General features: G+C 38.3%; 1 protein-coding gene across 1 annotated transcript; it reads right to left on the minus strand.

Annotated features, from left to right (window-relative positions):
- Positions 1-593: 593 nt before the first annotated feature.
- Positions 594-6,312, minus strand: LOC136837937 (uncharacterized). Its single transcript, XM_067102805.1, has 3 exons — positions 6,196-6,312; positions 5,630-5,686; positions 594-2,338 (listed from the first exon to the last, which is right to left on the minus strand). Exons 1-3 carry the CDS (start codon positions 6,199-6,201, stop codon positions 1,868-1,870), a joined length of 534 nt encoding a protein of 177 aa, XP_066958906.1. The 5' UTR covers positions 6,202-6,312; the 3' UTR covers positions 594-1,867.
- Positions 6,313-22,317: the final 16,005 nt, after the last annotated feature.

Below are 22,317 nucleotides of genomic sequence, written 5' to 3' on the forward strand. Positions count from 1 at the left end.
CAATATTCAAAAGTTCTCACCTTTATTTCTATATATATATTCAAGCTACATCTAAATTTAAAGCCATTTCTTTCAAAGCTGCGAGAAGAGTCTCTTCGAATGATCCTTGCTATAAAGGCTATCATTACACAGAAATCGGTAGGTGAAAAATATTGAAAAAAAATTAAAAACAAAGTTAAATTTCTGAATCGCTATTTTTCTTATTTGACATTGTCATCGAATTCTCCTGTTATTACACTCAACAGAAGTTTGAATGTAAAGCGACATTTCTTCCAAAAGCCATCTATACGGAGGCGAAGCGAGGTCAATGAAATCTATGTTGTATTTTTTATAGCGGCATTTTGCTTAAATTTTTCAGAAATACAAAACTTATAACAGATTCATATACTACATCTATCACCGATATAATCACAAAGTGCCATGGCAACACCTTTACAAACAAATACTATTTGAATATTTATCTACTTTAAAAAATGATAAACTGGCGCCAAGAACAAAACATAAGACCAATCATCACCGCTATTTAGGAAGATACTGAATCTACAGCTTATATTCTATACAATTCCACTAGCATGGATGACTAATTACCAGTATTCGACGGTTAATTTTATTTCAGAAAAAAAAATCAACAAAAGACCTACAAAAATGGTAGCTTATTACGGCACAACAAATGCACAATACAGCAATTAACAGTATCCATGGAAAGTCATTGCTCCACTAGCCATTACCTGTATGACAGACTATCCTACGAGTTAAATAAGATTTGTAGCTTTCTAAATAAACACTCCACTAGCCATTACCTGTATGACAGACTATCCTACGAGTTAAATAAGATTTGTAGCTTTCTAAATAAACACTCCACTAGCCATTACCTGTATGACAGACTATCCTACGAGTTAAATAAGATTTGTAGCTTTCTAAATAAACACTCCACTAGCCATTACCTGTATGACAGACTATCCTACGAGGTAAATAAAAATTTTAGCTTAAATAAACACTAACTAAATGACAGACTATCCTACGAGTTAAATAAAATTTTAGCTCTAAATAAACACTCCACTAGCCATTACCTGTATGACAGACTATCCTACGAGTTAAATAAGATTTGTAGCTTTCTAAATAAACACTCCACTAGCCATTACATATATGACAGACTATCCTACGAGTTAAATAAGATTTGTAGCTTTCTAAATAAACACTCCACTAGCCATTACATATATGACAGACTATCCTACGAGGTAAATAAAATTTTAGCTTTCTAAATAAACACTCCACTAAATTACCTAAATGAATAAATAAGATTTGTAGATTTGTAGCTTTCTAAATAAACACTCCACTAGCCATTACATATATGACAGACATCCTACGAGTTAAATAAGATTTGTAGCTTTCTAAATAAACACTATCCATTACATTTATGGCAGACTATCCTAAATTAAGATTTGTAGCTTTCTAAATAAACACTTCACTAGCCATTACATATATGACAGACTATCCTACGAGTTAAATAAGATTTGTAGCTTTCTAAGTAAACACTCCACTAGCCATTACATATATGACAGACTATCCTACGAGTTAAATAAGATTTGTAGCTTTCTAAGTAAACACTCCACTAGCCATTACATATATGACAGACTATCCTACGAGTTAAATAAGATTTGTAGCTTCCTAAATCAAAATTCAGTACCATCGTCTCATCAACAATTCAGACACTATGCATTTGGCAGAGCAGTTCCAGTGGTGGTTCCAACTTCCTCAACGAGGGAAACAGCCGTCCCTCCACCTGTAACTGTGGCAGTGTTACTCTCGCTCTGGGGGACGACCACTGTGGCCGAAAGACTTTCTTCTATCTCTTCTTCTCTTATTCTCACTTCGATCGCAGCTCCGCTGAAAGTTTCCTCGATGATGAACACAATCCTCCCAGGGAGGCGAATCTGCAGACTCTCGTCGATGTCGGTGAAGTCTCCTGCCTCGAAACCGTTCTCGCGGTTCGTTGCCGCTCCTGACGAAGTACGAGACTCAGGAGGGTGTTGCTCGACCTTGCTAACGAAGTGGGTAGACTCCGAGTCGCCTGTGAGCCCGCAGAGCGCTGGGTGGCGTTTAGCTGGTTGCTACATTCTATGAAGATTGCGTAGCATTCGGTGCAGGTGACGCATCTCGCTTTGCATCGGGATAGTTTGGCGAGGCAGGGGCTGAGTTGCGGAAGGGCCTCTTCAGCGTTGTCGGTGGTTCCTTGCTTACCCCTGTAGCATTTCAGGAGGTTGTCATAGCACATTGCGTATTGGGTTACGCAAGCCTCGCGCGGTTCTCGTCTGCCAAACAATCCGAAAAAGAAACCCTGAAGATTAAAACTTCATTATTTCATTGTAGAAACAACGATAAAAAGTCAGCAGCATTAACAGAGTAAAGTTGGTAGCAATATAAAGTATGAATTCATTCATTATCTTATACGGAAAGGTTTCAGGCTTTGTAAAAGCCCATGCAAACAGTTTAAAAGCCCAGTATTTTATACGGAAATGTTTCGTGTTTGGTAAAAGGTCATGCAAAATATAAACGTCCCTCAATTTTTGTTTCCCTAAAAGCCTATATACATATATGAAACTATAGAACAACCTTTCATTATTCTTTATAAAATGTGGTTTATAAAATACTGAAAATAATTCTTGCCTGCTAACCAAAGTTTTCCCTTTCCTAATTTTTAGGAAGAACTACAAAATCAGCCCGTACAGTCAAGTATTTCATTACTTGTGATTTAAAACTGTCCAGTTCATAACACGCAAAGTTTTCTAGTTTTATAAAAGATTGGATACGAACAGATTCTAGTTGACAAAATTTATGAAAGAAAATTAAACTAGCTTGTTGAAGGAAAATGTTTGTTGCAAAAGGAACATTTAAAATTTCGTTACTGTACAATTTAACACGAGCCCAGGAAGTATAAAGAGGTGGCATGGCCATCTGGAGAGAATAGTCGCCAGTAAGCTGGTAAATGACGTAAATTCATCAGTCTTCCGACAGACTGCTGGGAAGCACAGCAATACCAAGAAAACAGGTGCAAGATAAACAAGGCAGTTTGCTCAGCGTCTGTACATACAGTATACGCTGTACAACTTGGATCTGTATAGGTACGTATATCAAGCAGCTGGGGGTGTACTGTACAGCAGAAGTCTTCTGAATACTTTGTTTATCTTAATCAAGACTTTTAAAGACGAATATACCAGTGACTGTTGCCTTGTTGCTCTCAGGGTCAATACTCTTTCAGGGTAAACAGATTATTGGAATGGAACGGAATCTAGAATTTAGGCCAAAGGCCAAGCACTGGGACCTATGAGGTCATTCAGCGCTGAAAAGAAACAGTAGAAGGGTTTGAAAGGTGTAACAGGAGAAAATCCTCAAAGCAGCTGCACTATGAAACAAGTGTTACGAGAAGTTGGATGGCAAGATGGAAGAGAGAATATGAATATAGGTACACTCGGCAAGGAAAGTGAGGATACAGTTTTTTTAATCTTCGGACATATTATATTGCTAATTAATGCGACATCTGGCAACTTTAGAAGGTAGAGGAGCTTCAGTCTTAATGTGTTTGCTTTTTGCTTGACCTCCTAGAACTTTCAATCATATTCTACGGTTCTGAAATCATTGATACTTAAATGCAGTAGTAAACTTTACAGTATTCGTTCAAGTTGTAATTTGCAGCGACAGTTCTGAGCAAAATAAACATTTTTCGACATAACCTACCAACTAACCTTACACAAATGAATTTATGACACCACATTGAACGGAATGCTTGCGTAATCGGAAACGCGATCTTCCATAATGAAATCAAGAGTTAAATTTGAGCAATATCCAACGAAAAACATGGGGAACAATAAAGGAACGAATGCAATGTTATGATGAGAGAGAGAGAGAGAGAGAGTTGCTGTTGTGTAAGCCTAGGCCTATATGTAGAGCTACTCATTTCATTATTTTTTTTCATTTAGAGATTGAGCGATACTATACTTGTATAGTATGTTTTAGCAATGGAGAGAGAGAGAGAGAGTTGCTGTTGTGTAAGCCTAGGCCTATATGTAGAGCTACTCATGTTATTATTTTTTTCTTTTAGAGAGAGAGCGATACTATATTTGTATAGTATGTTTTAGCAATGGAGAGAGAGAGAGAGAGAGAGAGAGAGAGAGAGAGAGAGAGAGAGAGAGAGAGAGAGAGAGAGAGAGAGAGAAACTATGGCAACGTCAAGAAACATCCAGTTACTTGTGTTTTCCCGCCGAAGTGCTCCACACATCATAGAGAACGCTCTTGCGGATTTAAATAGATTTGGTCAACCTACCCTAGCTGTCACATCATTTACTGCCATTAATTCCAGTTGACCTTTAACACCGCGAAATATAATTATGAATGTGTAAAAATTAAATAAATTATCATTACCTCGTATGATGATGCAATAATAGGCCTGTTCATAACGGAAAACGAGTAAATATTGCCGTTCTGATAAACAGTACTACACCAAGATATCCACACACTATCTTTTAGATCTCTATGAACGAAGTCATCTGAGAAATTCTGATTACTTCGGACATCCATGGTGGTTTTAAGTATCTGAACGTTTTTGTTTTGGAGATTTAATGTATATGATATAATTTGCATTGTATTTTCATATTCTAGAGTAAATTTACCGAGATTATGTGTTTTCTGTAAGAAAAAAATTAAAATTCAATGAACGAAATCTAATGAAAACTGTATCCTCACTTTTCTTGCCGAGTGTACAGTAAAAGTAATATATGGTGTTGCAGCTAGAGGCCGAAGGGACGCTGCAAAGGACTTCAAGTAATGCCTACAGTGCGCCGTGTGAGGTGCACTGACGGCACTAACCCCCTAAGGGGTAAACAGCTTATTGGTTTAGGGTCAATTAAGCCAGTGAATTTCGAAAGGAAAATGATTGGGGTACATACGGTATGGAAGAAAAGACGAGTGACGAGAAGAAAAACGTTTAAATTAATTATTAATTTTCCTGTTTCATCAGAGCTCCACACGTGAAATTACGACCAGCTGGCTCACTCTTCCACAACAAGAATTTAATGACAAAAGAGTAAATTAGCAATGTTGATATTCGGATGGGACTGTGGACCAGTCCTGCATTGTAATTATCATGAAAACAGTGAGGGAGGTCTATATACCTTAATTACTATATAAATTGAGAACACACGTATCTGTAATTACCATGAACATAATTTAGTACTTAGCCTATGCTGTAATTATAAAAAATGGATTACGCCTAACTTGTGCTAAAATTCCTATTGTCCAATCTTAAACTATAGTGTGAGACATTGTGAACACTTTTTGGATATGAAATATACCAGAATGACTTTGACCCAAACGAAAATCACACAAACTATAGGTCGGTGGTCAGTGCCATAAAAAATAAACAACCTGACATTATGGATATGCAGTTGGCACTGAAAAAAGGAACAGTGGCACTGGCATAATTACATGCATTTATACAGTAGATTATTAAACAATTTTGCATTTCTACAGTACACTAAACAGATTTACACTTAGCATAACCAACAGCAGAGAATTTCATGCAGCAGTAATTAAACAAAATGCTTAATTCCCTTAAACGGAAACTCTTACGTACCTGGGTTCCAGTGATGAATAGCAGAATTGTCGTGATATACATCACAGCCACGTCAGCCTGTAAACAGATGAAAATAATTACTATTGTATTATCTTACCACTGTGTGTAATTGTGTTAACTGTCGGTTCGTGGCCATATCCTGCGTTTTACAGGAAATTAAGCTTCCTATGAATGCTAAACGCTAGTTTTATATTAGTCTTATATATATATGAACTGAAAGATTCGTCTATTGATTTTTTTTTAAATCTTAGATATGTTCCTAAAGTATATTTAGAAATGCACCAACACACAACAGCTCTTCACAAAATTGAAAGTTCGAATAGTATTACACTGTCGTGTCAGGACGACCGAATAAAAGTTACCTAACATTTCAGCAGTTGCAAAAAAAAAAAAAAAGCCAAAACAAAATGTCAGAACAACATAAAAACAAGCGAAAACACTTCGAAGCCACGCAAGGGAATAGGGAATAGTCTTCACCGAAACTATCGTTCTTTATACCACTTCCAATCTTTCGGCATAAGAAATCCTATGAGGAAAAGAAAGTTTCCTCAAGCCTCATAACTTACTCTCATGGCGAAACGGTTTCAAAACCTTAAAAAAAACCTGTTTTCCGGGAGTTTAGAGAATGTGTTCTAAACAAACCTAAATCGCCAAGTGTGGACAAAGTGGGTCCACTAGTTTTCTAGGCAAGGAGTCTCAAAACAAGGAAGACTACAGCAAGAGGTTAGGAAGGCTTACAGTTCTGAAATAATGTGGTATTCAAAATTGAGTGATAAACCACTCACAAAGAGTCTCTCGCTTTCTCTCCTCGATCAATAAACAGCACACAGCATATACCAAACCAGAGAGAGAGAGAGAGAGAGAGAGAGAGAGAGAGAGAGAGAGAGTTGCTTCAGAACATGATAAAAATCATTTATGTTTTGGGGAAGGGGGGATATTTTTCTACAAAATATAGATACCCAGTCCTCATAGGTTGGCTTACCATCTGCACTGTGACACTGTTGAGAGAGAGAGAGAGAGAGAGAGAGAGAGAGAGAGAGAGAGAGAGAGAGAGAGAGAGAGAGAGAGAGAGAGAGAGAATTATTTGTTTTGGGGATATTTTCCTACAAAATATAGGTACCCAGTCCACATCGTTCACTGTTGAGAGAGAGAGAGAGAGAGAGAGAGAGAGAGAGAGAGAGAGAGAAGAGAGAGAGAGAAAGAGAGAGAATTAAAATGCCTCCCTGAAAGTAAACCTATTTTGAGTGGGGACTCCCATCCTTTGGGTCGTCTTTGATTCCGTCCAAATTTTTTTGTTTTTTTCCCAATTCGTGTTCTTATTTTAAGATGAATAAGACCTGCTCCAGTGCCCTTCAGTCTCGGTAGATGGGGAAGATTAAAAAAACCACCCTGACAGATCTTTATACCTCCCTGCTACATTTCTTCTTTAGGGCCTCATTCACCAAAGTTACTCTCCTGAAAGATCCTTCCCACATCCTCCCTTGCTCTTCCGAAAACTCTTCTCATTTTTCTTTTCTTTTTTTACGGTAGGGAGACAGAAATAGAATGTGAGAAAATCCAGCAAGAACATACGTAAACAAGTACTTGATCGTTTGTGGAGTTCTTCATACGAATAGGTGCTGGAGTAAACATCAAATGTGAAAATATAAAAAAAAATAAAAACCCAAAATATTAAAAGAATGATCAGATATAATTTACATTCAGAAATAGAGAGGATATATCATTTACCTAGTAGTAAAATTATCTATATTCGTACACAAATAGGAGCTTTTTACAAATACTGTAGTACAGGTATGTATAATTTAATTTGTATGTTTTTTTTTTTTTAAAGATTTCATGACTTTAATTGTTATTATCTATTACTCAAATGTTTGGAGTACCATTCGGAGATGAACCTGACTACATGTTAGTGATTAAATTTAGCAAAAGGATTTTGCCTAATGGTTATAAGATTACATCACTATTGAAGTGACTGGTAATGCATATATTATTTTTCCTTGGCAATTATTCCATCAATTGACCTTTTAAAATGTATTTCCCAGTGGTAATACGGCCATATAGCGGTTAAAGTACCTGTTTTTGAAGATACTGCTTTCTCCCTGAGACTCTTTTTCCAATTTTTATTGGGAAATAGCCTCCATAACTGTTAGGATGAATCACTCATTTTATATACACATATATATATTCAGAAAGCTACAAACGTCCTTTAATATCCAATTCACTCTACCTCGGAATTAATATATTTTCATATATGTTACCGAAGGGGAATTTTTAGTTGATAATAAGTCCACCGTCCCGTGGGGTCGAACCAGCGACGACGGAGGCCGACTGGTTAGTGTGTCACTGTAGTCCTGATTCCTCGTCCGTCGCTGGTTCGACCCCACGGACGGTGGACTTATTATCAACTAAAAATTCCCCTTCGGTAACATATATGAAAATATATTACCCGAGGTAGAAAATATATTACTTTCGATTGTATATGAATCACGGTGATGTGATAAATATTAATATATATATATATATTTATATATATATATATATATATATATATATATTGTATATGAATCACGGTGATATATATATATATAAATAGTATATATATATATATATATATATATATATATATATATATATATATATATATATATATATATATATATATATATATATATATATATATATATATATATATATATATATATATATATATATATATATATATATATATATATATATATATATATATATATATGTATATATATATATTTATATATATTACTGCTGTTCGCCCTTGTAACATTTGTCTGTAGTAATACCAGCCTGACCAAGACAGGGAAGAGCTTTTGTCCCACATTAGGAGCATCTTTAGTTCAAACTTTAATGGCCGAGTCACGTAGGCAGTTCAAATTGTAACGTTCACATGTAGGAAGGAGCTTGGTAGCATTTAGGCATTTCACCCTATAGGAAAATTTCCATATCCACCCTTAAAATAGGTGATCCTAAAGTCCTCTTTTCTTTCTACCTGTCCCTCTTGGCGAATAATTTTGACAAAAGATTAAGACGCCTAAGGAAACGAATGCATCCCTGTCTGACCTAGGCCGGTCAGAGACGGGAGAGAGAACCAAGCTATCGCGGAGACAAGACGTCCTTTTGGCCTCTCCGCCCTTTGTCTATTATTTCTATTAGTGAAGTGAAGAATCATTATCCAGAACTTCCGATCGTCCGTTGTATGCGCAGCAACGCTTCGTCCTAAGGTAAAGTCTGTGTTTTTTGTTCAAAACTTCGTCCATTCTTTTATCCTCTTTTCTGTATTTCCAAATCTTCTTTGTTTCATCCTCCTGCCACCACTTACGGTATATGCTATTACGAAGTCTAAGAATAAGCCCAATTATTATATTGTTAGCTTCATCCACTTTATTCCAGTAAAAATAACTAGGATTTAGGGTAAGCAAGTCATTTTAATTCTCTATGTATGCTTTGTGTCTCGGGTCCATTGTTTGGAGGAACTGTTGCGTTTTGTTTTTATTACCATCTTAACAAGCAGAGATTTTTTTCTGCGTCCGCAGTTGGTGACGTTTATCATAAAGTCTTTATTCCTTGAATATTCTTTGTTAAGGTTAATTACCTTTAACTGGCGACCTTTGGTTAATTAACGTCTGTCTTTGAGGTTAATTCGTGGCTTCAAGTGACAGGTTACGTGTTCTTGGCATGCAGGGCCGTGAAAAAATTACATAAATTAAACAATAACTGATCGGCCAAGACACGCATGTTACATTGACGACCTTGCATAGGATCTAAGTAAATTTTAGAGAAAGAATCTGGAGAAAAGGAAATTAATTATAATTAATTCCAAAGATAAAAGTCAGATATTGAATTCCATTTTACTCTTCCAAACAAGGAGCCAGGCATAATAATAAGCAATAAGAAGAATAGTTAGAATAACAGTTATAGTTGAGAAGCAGTGTAGGTAGGAAAGTGTGCATTGAAAGCAGAGCGAGTCATAATTTGTAACGTTTAAGAAAGGGCATTTTACCGTGTTCGGAGCATTCGAGTCAAGTCGTCTAGTAACGTACCCTAAAGGCCGGAAGCGCGGAGCCAATTTCATTTACACAAAGTAATTTAGTAATCGCGTCGGCAACTCCAATTGTTATTGTTTTCATATAGCGGGAATCATTCAAAACACCGTTTCATTGAAATAGCAAACGAACGGAAATAGTAATTTTACCATTGTTTCGTTCGTTGTTTTGAATTTTGTGCTAAAAAGGAAATACCCAAAAGACCATCTTGATTTCCTTTCCATCCTTAACGTAAAACGCTTGGTTGTTCGAAAAATTGTTTTTGAACTGGAATTTTGTGCTAGAGGACCCGCCATTTGGTGTTCCCCGCCCATTTTGGTTGAGGTTGTTTGAATTTAGGCTTAATGAGCTTTTTGGCCGCCATCTTAAGACCTTGTTATTGTCACTCTTTGTTGTGACCGGACTCTGTTTTCAGCCACTTTTGGAACTACTTTCTTGGCGTAGTAGTCCACCTCGCAATATCTTAGCTAGACAGACTTCGGTAGACAAAACCAAGATATAATTTAGTCAGGGAAAGATAGGCCTTAGTTAGGATTAATACAATAACAAGTTCCTATACAAATACCTGATGCCAAAAATCATATAAAAAGAATTTTAAATTTTACGCTAAAGTCTTGTGACGTCGCATCAGCTCCTTTGAAAGTTACGATAATAAAGCAATTGCTAAGGAAGCCAAGACGACGTATCTGCATTTTATTTAGAACCATGCCATTGTGCACTTATAAAATCTTTGCTTAACATGTTCTCAAGCAGCAAGAAATTAGCTGATTGAAAATCTCTCTCTCTCTCTCTCTCTCTCTCTCTCTCTCTCTCTCTCTCTCTCTCTCTCTCTCTCTCTCATTCAAGTAAGCCGTGATAACCTTTCGAGTGTACGTGACCCACTTCAAAGAAAGACGGGCCGACACAGAAATTAAATTAATAAGTAAAAGAAATACCTCTGTCCCACAAGTAGATGAGGGCAAGTTAAGCTTTTACAGTGATAAATTGTCGGTCGAGTGAGGCCTGCTACCCATACCGAAGCGAATCCATAGTTTTCACCCTCTGAAAGAAGAGCGGTTAGCACTGGGACCAGCCACTCATGAGGACCTTTAGAGAGAGAGAGAAAAAAAAAACAAAATTCACTTTATTCCACAGTGCCAATAATTTGCTGCACTGTCATCAATTGAATAGCTTACTTCTCTCTCTCTCTCTCTCTTTTACCTCCCCTTTCTCTCTCATTCAATTGTTACACTCTGCTGGGGGTAGAGTGCCTTTCCTCCTATATAGCCTAGTTGGACTCCAGTAAAGGGTCCCTAGGAACACATTGGCACCATAGTGCCACCAAGCAACCAAATAGAAAATTAAATAAAACCAAAAACAAAAGGAACACAGAAGAGAAAGTTCTTCTGGAACCTAACCTGGGGATACTGAGTGCCACCAGTGTCACCTGTACACGGCACACCCAACTACAGTGCCACCTTTTGAAAGGGTGCCACGCCACTGAAGAGACATTTCCTCGCTGCCCAAGTACGCCCAGTCAACCCGGTTAGACGCCCTTCCCCACCAGAACCATGGCAGCAGAGAATTATAAAACCTTCCTGGGGCTGGGGACGGCGGCAGGTCTCACCGGCTCGGAACTTACCACCTGGGTCAAGGAGCAAGTGGACGACTTGGCCAAGTGGGAGAAGGAAGAAAGACTTGAGCAGAGGAAGTATGAAGAAGAGCAGAGGAAGTATGAAGAAGAGCAGAGGAAGTATGAAGCCGAGCAGAGGAAGTATGAAGAAGAAAGAAGGGCGTATGAAGCCGAACAGAGGCAGCTAGAAGAAGACAGAGAAGAAAGGAGATGACAGCATGAGTTAGCCTGCAAGGAAAGTGAGCTAGCCCTCAAGGAGAAGGAGCTCGAGCTTGAAAGAGCGAAAATGGAGAATGCCGAAGCTATGGCCAGACAGCAAGCCTCCAGCCCTACACCTGCTGCATCAAACGCTCCAATTTTGAGCATCAATTCCCTAGTCCCCAAGTGGACTGAGGACGAGCCAGAAGCATGGCTGGAGGAGATCGAGGCTCTTTTCGATAACTACAGCACCACGGAGACGGAGAGAGCCTTAATACTAGCCAAGCATATGGAGGGAAAAGCCAAGGCAGCGCTTCGCTCACTGGAGAAGAGCCAGAGAGGCAACATGGCGGAAGTTTGTAGAGTCATTACAAAGGCCTACGAAATAACCCCAGAAAAATGGAGACAGCGGTTCCGAGGTCTTGCCAAGGAAGTCGGCTGGTCTTGGATGGAATGGGCATGTCACAAAACCCAGTCCGGTACGCGCTGGTTCGACTCCTTGGCCTGCATGACGTTTGAGGATCTTTTCAATCGGACCATGCTAGAAGATTTTACCAATGTGTGCCTGGGCCCCTTGCTGTATATCTTAACGATAAACAGCCCCCCACACTTATGGAAGCTTGTCGCATGGCCGATTCGTGGGAAACTTTTAATCAGTCACAGAGCACCTCTCAGAAGCGAATCGTTCCTCCAGCCTACCTCTCGAACTCCACTCGCCCGAAGAACGGACTGCCGAGCAAGACTACATGCACCTATTGCAAGAAGGTGGGGCACGCTGAAGCTGAGTGCCAATTTAAACTAGGCACTAATAAGCAGCCTACCACTACCAGCCAGAACTCCTCTCCCAATTCATCCGCTCAGCCCTCTCCTCCAACAGTTACTGCAGGCCACCAAGCCCATCCAAGAGGCCCATGCAAATCCTGTGGTGCCGCTAGCCACTACAATGCAGGATCTCCGGCCTGTCCACATCATGTCCCCACCACAAAATTTGTCAACCTAATTAGCACTTCATTCTCTGCGGCCGGTCCGCACCGGATCCTTTACCCCGAGAGACTGGAAACCCAGTTCATCTCGGTGGCCCCTCTTCAGAGCACTAGCCTGCCCGTGACCCTTCCGGTCACAGTAGACACTGCGGCAGACATTAGCCTGATCGCCAGGGCCCAAGTGCCAGCCAGTGCCATGGTTGACGAAAAAACCCGGTGGGAAATGAAGTGGATAGAGGGCCACACCATTACCGTTCCCACGGTCCAACTCCAGGTTACGACACCTTGGGGCACGCTACCCCACCGCCTTGGCGTGGTGGGTGGAATTCGGCCCGGAGTGGCCTTCTTGTTGGGTCAGGATCTTATCTGGGGAAGCCCGTTACCAACGCCACTTCGCAGCCACGTTACCTCCTCCACGGAGGCCCCATCTGTAACTCTCAATAAAGACAAACTCCCACCTTCTGCCCACCAAAGTGGTCCGCAGAAAGGGCACAAACCAAACTATTTTAGGCCTAGCCCTCTCCAATCGCGAAGGGCTGGCCCACCAAGAGGTCCTCCCTCTCCCCGAAGAGATATTCAGGAGGAGCAGTACCGCTGCAGGACGTTCAAGCGGACAGACCACTCCACAAATTGGGAGGGCTGCCCAAGTAAGCAACGCCCAGCGGACGCCCCTGAACAAGACTCACCGAGAGGCTACGATCTCCTGCTGGGGCAGGAATCTCTGCCGCAGCCAAACCCAAGTCGTCCGTGAGGTTTTGCACCTCCGGACCCCTTGTCAGACATGCCTGACCCTCAACGGCTGCCAGTGCCACTTGCGAGCCCTGAGCAGTGCCACACTCCGTCCGCCACGGACATTGAGCTACCAATTAAGAAGGCCCCTATGCCGGGTCTAAATCATGAGGCGAATCCTCCTCCGGGAGATTTAGGATTCCCCATGCCGTTGATCATCGCAACCGGAGAGCCTCCAGCACCCGAGACTACTTCTTTGCCAAATCTGACTCCAGGGGATGAACCCCTGGAGGATCGAAATGTTACCCCGTCTCTGAAAGACCAGGAACTGGCATCCAGTTGTCGCAGCAGCCGGAGTGGGGAGCCCTCCTGTAGCTTTTGAAGTTGACCCTAACTTCAAGCCCACTAGCCCTTCTGGCCTGTCCCTAGAGTCGGTGCCCTCACCACCTCCTAAGCCTGATAGGTGAGAGCGGGGCTAGTTGCATCGCAGGTAAGTTGCATCAGTGGGCATAACTGGCAGAAGGCGCCTGTAGTAGGCTGACAGGCGGTTCAAATGTGTGTTGGTCCGTGTGCAGCTGCGAGAGAGAGAGGCCAGCGAATTGTGCAAGAGCTTTTGAATTTATGATAAATTTACTGATTTCGACCTTGTAAGTAATTTTTATCGATTTCACTATTTTTCTTGTACCTCATGTATTTATATTAGTAACGGTGTTTTGAAAATATCTATATAATTCTGTTCTATATGCAATTATTTTCCCAAATTTGCATTAGAATGACCTTTAGTATATATCTAGCTGGCGATCAAATTTTGATTGTTGTCAAGGGGCAAGTTGAATCATTCACGATGGGGCAAGTTGAATCATGATTCAACTTGCCCCATTAGTAAATTTATTACATTACTTTTAATTAAAATATTCTTATGCATTCAACTCGTTTTATTAATTTCAGAAATGAACCCATTCCTTCCACTTCTGCAGCAATTGACACGCTTCTCCCATTTCTACAGCAGTAGAAACACAACCTTCTTTCATTACTGATGAAGTTGAAACTGCAAATGTTGGTGAGTCTTCACTTTGCCCTGAAAAAATTATGCCTCATCCAAAAGCAACACCTCGGAAAAAGAAATACAATACAGGCAGAAAAGCACGTAAGAGTGCCATATTAACAGACACACCTGAAAAAAAATGCTCTGTATGCTGAAGCCACTATGAAAAAAAATAAAAAGAGCAATGTCAAAGAAAAGAAAGCCACCAAAAAGAGGAAGCAGGAGTTTCCACACAAAGTTCGATCCAAAAAACCAGCTGTAAAGTACGACACATCCAGCTCAGACGACGAAGACTGGTATTGTCTGATATGTGTAGAGCCCTATTCCAATGGCAGGCCCCGGGAGAAATGGATTCAATGTAGTACATGCAGAGGATGGTCTCATGAGGAATGCTCGGGAACAGATAGAGCTTTATATTATATTTGTCATAACTGTGAATCTGACGATGAATAAATTTAAGGTTCATCGGTTCAATTTATTGTGGTTTTGTATTTACTTATCATTGAAATAATCTCTCAAAAATTATAATTTGCTTATGATTCAACTTGTCCCCCATACTGATGCAACTTGCCCCGCAGATGGGGTAAGTTGCATCAAATATATTTTTAATTATATATCAAAATTAAATATATAAGAAATTATTTTTATTAATATCTACGCATGTGAACTCGATGATGAGGTCTTGTATATTTATATATGACAACTGAATTTCAATTAAATGAATGTTACACAATTCTGTAGAAGGAAATGTAAAATTTGATGCAACTAGCCCCGCTCTCCCCTACTGATAGGCCTTGGAGGAACCCGAAGAAGAAGAAGAAGGGGCGGAAGAGAGCCCAGTAGTTGCCGAGCCATAAGCTCATCCAGGCACTAGTGCCCTCTCGGTACAGTGCCCTACCATCTTAGAGTGATCCTGGCCCCTTGCCCAGAGGAGGTAGCCAGTGTGATCTCTTTTTCTTGTACATAGCCTAGACTGCCTTAAGTACGGTACATCAAATTAGTAGCCTTGTTCCTTCCACTTACCACCGAGCCGCAGTAATCACGTAAGTAGCATAACTAACTTCAGTAATCTTAACTATTGTGAAACGAGCCACGATGCTCATGACACGCTTGGCCTAAGACCTCAGTGAGGCACCCATTTATCATATGAGGCAACCCTCATGAATTAACTAGTAATTATTAATTGTATTAAACATAAACCATGTTGTAATTTAGTTAGAGCATTAACCTTATGTTGGTGCTACGGTCGGGTTAGGATAGGTTAGGCTAGGGAATACCATAGAATGTACCACTAGGCTAGGTCTAAACCATTATGATTGTAGGAGGTAGCCTATAATAACCGTAAGCACCTTCTTCTACTATTAGAATTAGGTAAAGTAGTGGTTATAGCTCATATCCTATCTAGGGTTAGGTAGTTCTGTAGCTAGGTAGGCTAACCAGGACTAATCTGCTCAGGGGAAGAAGAGTAACCTAATAGAGGCGAACAGCTTGCTTAGTACAGACCTTCACCCGAAAAGGGAGTGAAGGCCCTCTTAAGGGGGAGCTTTTATAAATATTACTGCTGTTCGCCCTCAATGTTTGTCTGTAGTAATACCAGCCTGACCAAGACAGGGAAGAGCTTTTGTCCCACATTAGAGCATCTTCAGTTCAAACTTCAACGGCCGAGTCATGTAGGCAGTTCAAATTGTAACGTTCACATGTAGGAAGGAGCTTGGTAGCATTTAGGCATTTCACCCTATAGGAAAATTTCCATATCCACCCTTAAAATAGGTGGTCCTAAAGTCCTTTTTTCTTTCTACCTGTCCCTCCTGGCAAATGTTTTTGACAAAAGATTAAGACGCCTAAGGAAACGAATGCATCCCTGTCTGACCTAGGCCAGTCAGAGACGGGAGAGAGAACCAAGCTATCGCGGAGACAAGATGTCCTTTTGGCCTCTCCGCCCTTTGTCTATTATTTCTATTAGTGAAGTGAAGAATCATTATCCAGAACTTCCGATCATCCGTTGTATGCGCAGCAACGCTTCGTCCTGAGGTAAAGTCTGTGTTTTTTGTTCAAAACTTCGTCCATTCTTTTATCCTCTTTTCTGTATTTCCAAATCATCTTTGTTTCATCCTCCAGCCACCATTACGGTATATGCTATTACGAAGTCTAAGATTAAGCCAAATTATTATATTGTTAGCTTCATCCACTTTATTCCAGTAAAAATAACTAGGACTTAGGGTAAGCAAGTCATTTTTATTCTCTGGTATTTGCTTTGTGTCTCGGGTCCATTGTTTGGAGGAACTGTTGCGTTTTGTTTTTAATACCATCTTTAACAAGTAGAGATTTTTTCTGCGTCCGCAGTTGGTGACGTTTATCATAAAGTTTTTATTCCTTGAATATTCTTTGTTAAGGTTAATTACCCTTAACTGGCGACCTTTGGTTAATTAACGTCTGTCTTTGAGGTTAATCCGTGGCTTCAAGTGACAGGTTACGTGTTCTTGGCATGCAGGGCTGTGAAAAAATTACGTAAATTAAACAATAACTGATCAGCCAAGATGCAAGATAATAATATATGTATATATATATATATATATATATATATATATATATATATATATATATATATATATATATATATATATATATATATATATATATATATATATATATATATATATATATATATATATATATATATATATATATATATATATATATATATATATATATATATATATATATATATATATATATAAAGGTGTGGCTCCAAAAATCAGGATAATGGTCCATGACACATACTTTGACAGCTGAATTGTGGATTAACCCACTGTACAGAGAATTTCGGCACCACACACATCATGACCCACACGGGACGCCAAATTCACCAACTCGCCTAAATTACCATTAAGTCCTCGCATATTCACACATCCAGATGCCACAGAGATTAATTTCTCAAGTTCTAGCAAGGAGGTGGAATCGGTACGATCTACAAGAAAAAGAAGCGAATTTTCAAGTATTCCTGGCAAAAATAAACCCCTTACAAAAATTCGGACACGACCCTGAGAAAGACATAAAACGAGAATTTAGCAGCCACTACCCTGCAGCGTATAACCAAAAATATGCCCGGCAGACATCACCGAAATTTAGAGAAGAAGGAAAGTCGGAGTAGAAGAGGACAAACTGCCCGTTATTTCCTCTTTCCTGCACTGGAAACCGGCCCCTAAAGCACATTAGCGAAAGCTGCCGCTATGCCGACCAGATCTCCTGCTTGAGTCCGGCCGCATATTTCCCAAGTCTGGAAGAGCACAGGAGTAGGGAAAATTAGGACCAATCAAAGCGCGCGGAGCTGATCATGACGTCAAAAGCCACGCCTTTTAGCTTCTCAGTACCATATCCATTACCGCCAGTCACGATGCCGAAGAAAATCTTTCCAATTTCACAGTTTATGGCTTGTATGACTTATACATTTTAGTCAGATATATCTAAACATAATGCAACACTAATTTAACAACAATATATTCTTCAAATGAGATACACCGTGAAATATATTATACGTTATTGGCTTCTCCTTCTTGGTAATAATGGTCAGTGCCTGTTAACTCCTGCTCGCAAAGTCGATATTTACTGCATAAATAATATTTTTATCGAGAGTTTCTAAATTATATACTTAAAAATGCATGTTTAATTCCATTTATGAAGAGTTGCGATAATTCATGGGATGAATAAAACAACATAATTCAAGATGGTAAAAAAGAGTAATTAGCACTGCAGACTACAGACAGAAGGCCAAGAACTTCGCGGCACTTCGACTCCCATCAAGATGAATTTAATCTTCGACTTTGAAAGTGACGGCTTTAAAAATGTTGACATTAAATATGAACAAGACTGTGTAAAACTTAGAACCAATGTCAAGTGCAGAGAAGAATTCAAGCAGTGGAAAGATATTTTTTGTTAAAAAAAAATAAGCAGGTTTTAATTCTTATAAACTGTACCCAGTTGGCGGCGAAAGAAAATGTTGCAAATGCTAAGTTGCATGGCAGTGGTCACTGAGCTAGAGGGCAACTGGAGTAAGTTGCTGCTAAAATGTTGTCAGGATGTAGTGTTATGTGCTGGACTGTGCAATATACTTTTTTTCTTCATCCCTAGAGTACTTCTTGTGAGTTGAAAATATATAAAAAAGATTAACTCTGAACATTTACCTACCTATATATTATTTAAACGCAGTTTGTTTTATTTGGCTTTCATTATTGTATAAATGTAAGTCTCAGCTCAGTATTAAGTCCATTTTAGCCCCCTAAGATCTATACTGTACAGTACTGTATGTGTGTGTATTTTTATATATACACACACACACACACACACACACACACACACACACACACATATATATATATATATATATATATATATATATATATATATATATATATATATATATATATATATATATATATATATATATATAATATCTATATGTATATATATATATATGTACATATATATATGTATATATATATATATATATATATATATATATATATATATGTATATATATATATATATATATATATATATATATATATATATATATATATATATATATATATATATATATATATATATATATATATATGGAGATAAAAGAGAACTCAGTCCTGGAGCATGAGTTTATTCCAACGTTTCGACCGCTGAGGTTTCCGTCAGGGAACTAACAAAGTACAGGTTATAGCAAGTATATATACAAAATCATATTCCCTAGGGCTGCAAGTGTCGGGAACGGTAAGGAGATTAAAACATTAGCGCAACCATAGGGAATATGATTTTGTATATATACTTGCTACAACCTGTACTTTGTCAGTTCCCTGAAGAAGACCTCTGCGGTCGAAACGTTGGAATAAACTCATGTTCCAGTACCGAATTCTCATTTATCTCATTATAACCACACCTATCAAAAATGAACTCTCATCATTATTTATATATATATATATATATATATATATATATATATATATATATATGTGTGTGTGTGTGTGTGTGTGTGTATATGTATGTATGTATGTATGTATATGTGTATATATATATATATGTATATATATATATATATATATATATATATATATATATATATATATATATATATATATATATATAATCCACACATCGGAGGGCACTATAGTAGGCAGGAGAAGGGCGCAGGAACACATACAGGACCAGTACATACATTTATTCGTCTACGCGTTTCTTGACCCGTGGTCACATCATCAGGACATCATCTACAGTTATAAATTAAAAAGGGACATTCAGCATAAATAGTTAAAAGTAAATATACACAAAACATAAAAAAAAAAACTTAAAATAGAAAATCAGTTGAACTTAAACAATCGCACTTAAATACATTTACACATTAAAGAACCAGTAAAAGAAAACTTAAAATGTAAACTTAAAATGAACTTAATAAAAACTGCTTAATAAAAAGGAACTTAAAAATAAACTTAAAAGGTAGAGCAGAAGGAGCACCTCTCAGGATGAAAGAGGAAAACACACTAAAAGAAAACAGCATAAAAATAGGAGGAGGAGGAGGCGGACAAATGTAAACAAACAATCGCATCATGCTATGAACAGGGGAACAGCCGATGATTGGCAATTTAGCGCCGGTACAATTCTTTTGATGTTGAGACTCTCCAAGAGAAGCAGTTCTCCAGGTTCCTTAGCTTGGCCAATTATTCTAAAGTTTTTGTATTTTATTGGCGTCTTGCAACCTCTAGCGTGGGATCTTATATTTGAAAGTTCGGGATTAGACAATCTGCAACCCGTACGATAACTCACGCCCATGTGAGAATCGGCCCTGACCTTGAGGAGACGCCGAGTCGAACCAACGTAATTCCCGGAACTACATCCGGGGCACTTATACTCATATACGACGCCCGACGTCATCAAGGGACAGAGCCGATCCTTGAAGGGAAACAAAGAACCAATGGTTTTAGGATTTTTTGGTATTAATTTAATGTCAAGAGCACCAATATGTTTTTGAATAATTTTAGAAAGCTCCTTAGCAAAATTTTGATTGTTAGGTAAAAAACAGAGGCTTGCATATATAGTAAGTTTAGGTACATTGCATTTAGGCATTAAGGGTGCAAGTTTTTTATCAAGAACTTTTCTAATAACCTTAAATACTAAACGGGCAGGGAAACAGTTGTTATGAAAGTACTGCTTAAGGAAGAGAATTTCAGAATGAAAAGAAAGCCAGTTAGAAGTTAGAGATAGAGCCCGATGTATTAAGGTATGAACAGAGTTAATTTTAAAGTTAATAAAACAAGAACTATAAAAATTGGAGCAGAGACCAGTGAATGTACTTTTCCTAAAAATAGTCGTATTAAAATTGTCATTATCTTTGGTAACTAAAACATCAAGGAAAGCCAACTTACCGTCTTGTTCCTTTTCTATAGTAAAATTAATATTATTGTGAAAGTTGTTGGCTAGGTTTAAAAATCTATCAGCATCATACTCATTTTTCAGTAGAACGAATGTGTCGTCTATGTACCTGGCGTAAAATAAGGGGCAGAAAGACAAGGGGCACTCCTCCATTATGTGCTCCTCCAGGGAGCACATGAAAATATTAGCAAAGGTGGGGCCGAGAGGAGACCCCATCGCCATCCCATCGATCTGTTTAAAAAGTTGGTTATTGAAAACAAATGCCGTGTCCAGCACGGCTAACTCTAAGAGTGTTTTAAAAGATTCATAATTAAAATTACAATATATAAAATCACGGGTGGGGAACAATTTGTTTAAAATAAGATCAATGGTCTCCCTCACAGGAACGTTAGTGAAGAGGGATTCAACATCCAAACTGACCATATACAAATCTGAATCCTGTGAGAGGACCTTCGTTTTAAAATCTTCGGAGTTTCTTAAAGTATATTCATTTCGGGTCAACGGCTCCAATAAAGGTACCAGAAACTTAGCAAGCTTGTAGTTGGGAGTATTGTAGGAGGCTAGGATAGGGCGGACGGGAACCCCTTGTTTGTGGATCTTAGGCAGGCCATACAGGATACCAAATGAGGATCCGCTGGAAAAAAGGTCATCATAAATTTTCTCACCGATTATACCTTGCGTTTTGAGAGACCGTAAAAACCTATTAATCCTATCTTCTATCCGGTAAATTTCTTGATAGTTGGGTTGTCCAATTTTAGTGAATTTGGTGGGATCATCGAGTATAGTGTTCATTTTATTCAAATAGTCCGTTTTATCTAAAATAACTACCCCTCTACCCTTATCCGGTCTAAGAACTACAATATCTTCACGTTTTGACATATTCTTAAGTAGATCATAATCCTCTTTCTTGAAAAAGGGAGCCCAGTTAGTTTTTAATTTGGCGAAAGTGTTATGAGAAATTACCATTAGTTCTTTTTGTAGGCGTGAGATATCTTTACATAGATCGAGTCTTTTAATACGTTGGAATAACATTTCCAAGGGAAGAAAAAATTGACAAAAATTGGGTTTATAATTAGGCAAGCAGAAGTCTAACCCGAATGAGAGGAGAAATTTTTCCTTTTTTGACAGTACATAATGTGATAAATTAAAAACGGTATTATAGTGATTATGGAACTTGGGAAGCAAGATACCTAAATTGGCCAATTTTTTGGCATGTCTGTTTTGTATGCCATTTAAAAAACTCTGAATACTTTGGTTAAAAAGACGGATAAAAATGAACCTATCAATGATGGAGAGAGAATCGAGTACCTCAGACCTAATGAGTGAATAATGTTTGCACAATCTATCGTATTCCCTCTGTTTACAACCAATTTCATAATTAAGAAGGTATTTAGTGGTATCGTCGTAAAAAGCAGAATGGTATAAAGACGTCTTATACACTTTAAATCTGACAAAATTCGGAACAATGTCATTAATTGTACAGTACCTTGGATTTGGATTTTCTCCGGTACTGTACAATTAATGACATTGTTCCGAATTTTGTATATTTATATGTATGTATATATATATATATATATATATATATATATATATATATATATATATATATATATATATATATATATATATAT

The sequence above is a fragment of the Macrobrachium rosenbergii genome, unplaced genomic scaffold, assembly GCF_040412425.1.
Source record: "Macrobrachium rosenbergii isolate ZJJX-2024 unplaced genomic scaffold, ASM4041242v1 13895, whole genome shotgun sequence".
NCBI lineage: Eukaryota > Metazoa > Arthropoda > Malacostraca > Decapoda > Palaemonidae > Macrobrachium > Macrobrachium rosenbergii.

What these genes read in the sequence shown, in the direction of transcription:
- LOC136837937 (XM_067102805.1), bottom strand. An exon ending in TATTCATCACTGGAACCCAG is followed by an intron (nt 2,339 to 5,629) that starts GTACGTAAGAGT and finishes TTTAATCTTCAG; the next exon opens with GGTTTCTTTTTCGGATTGTT.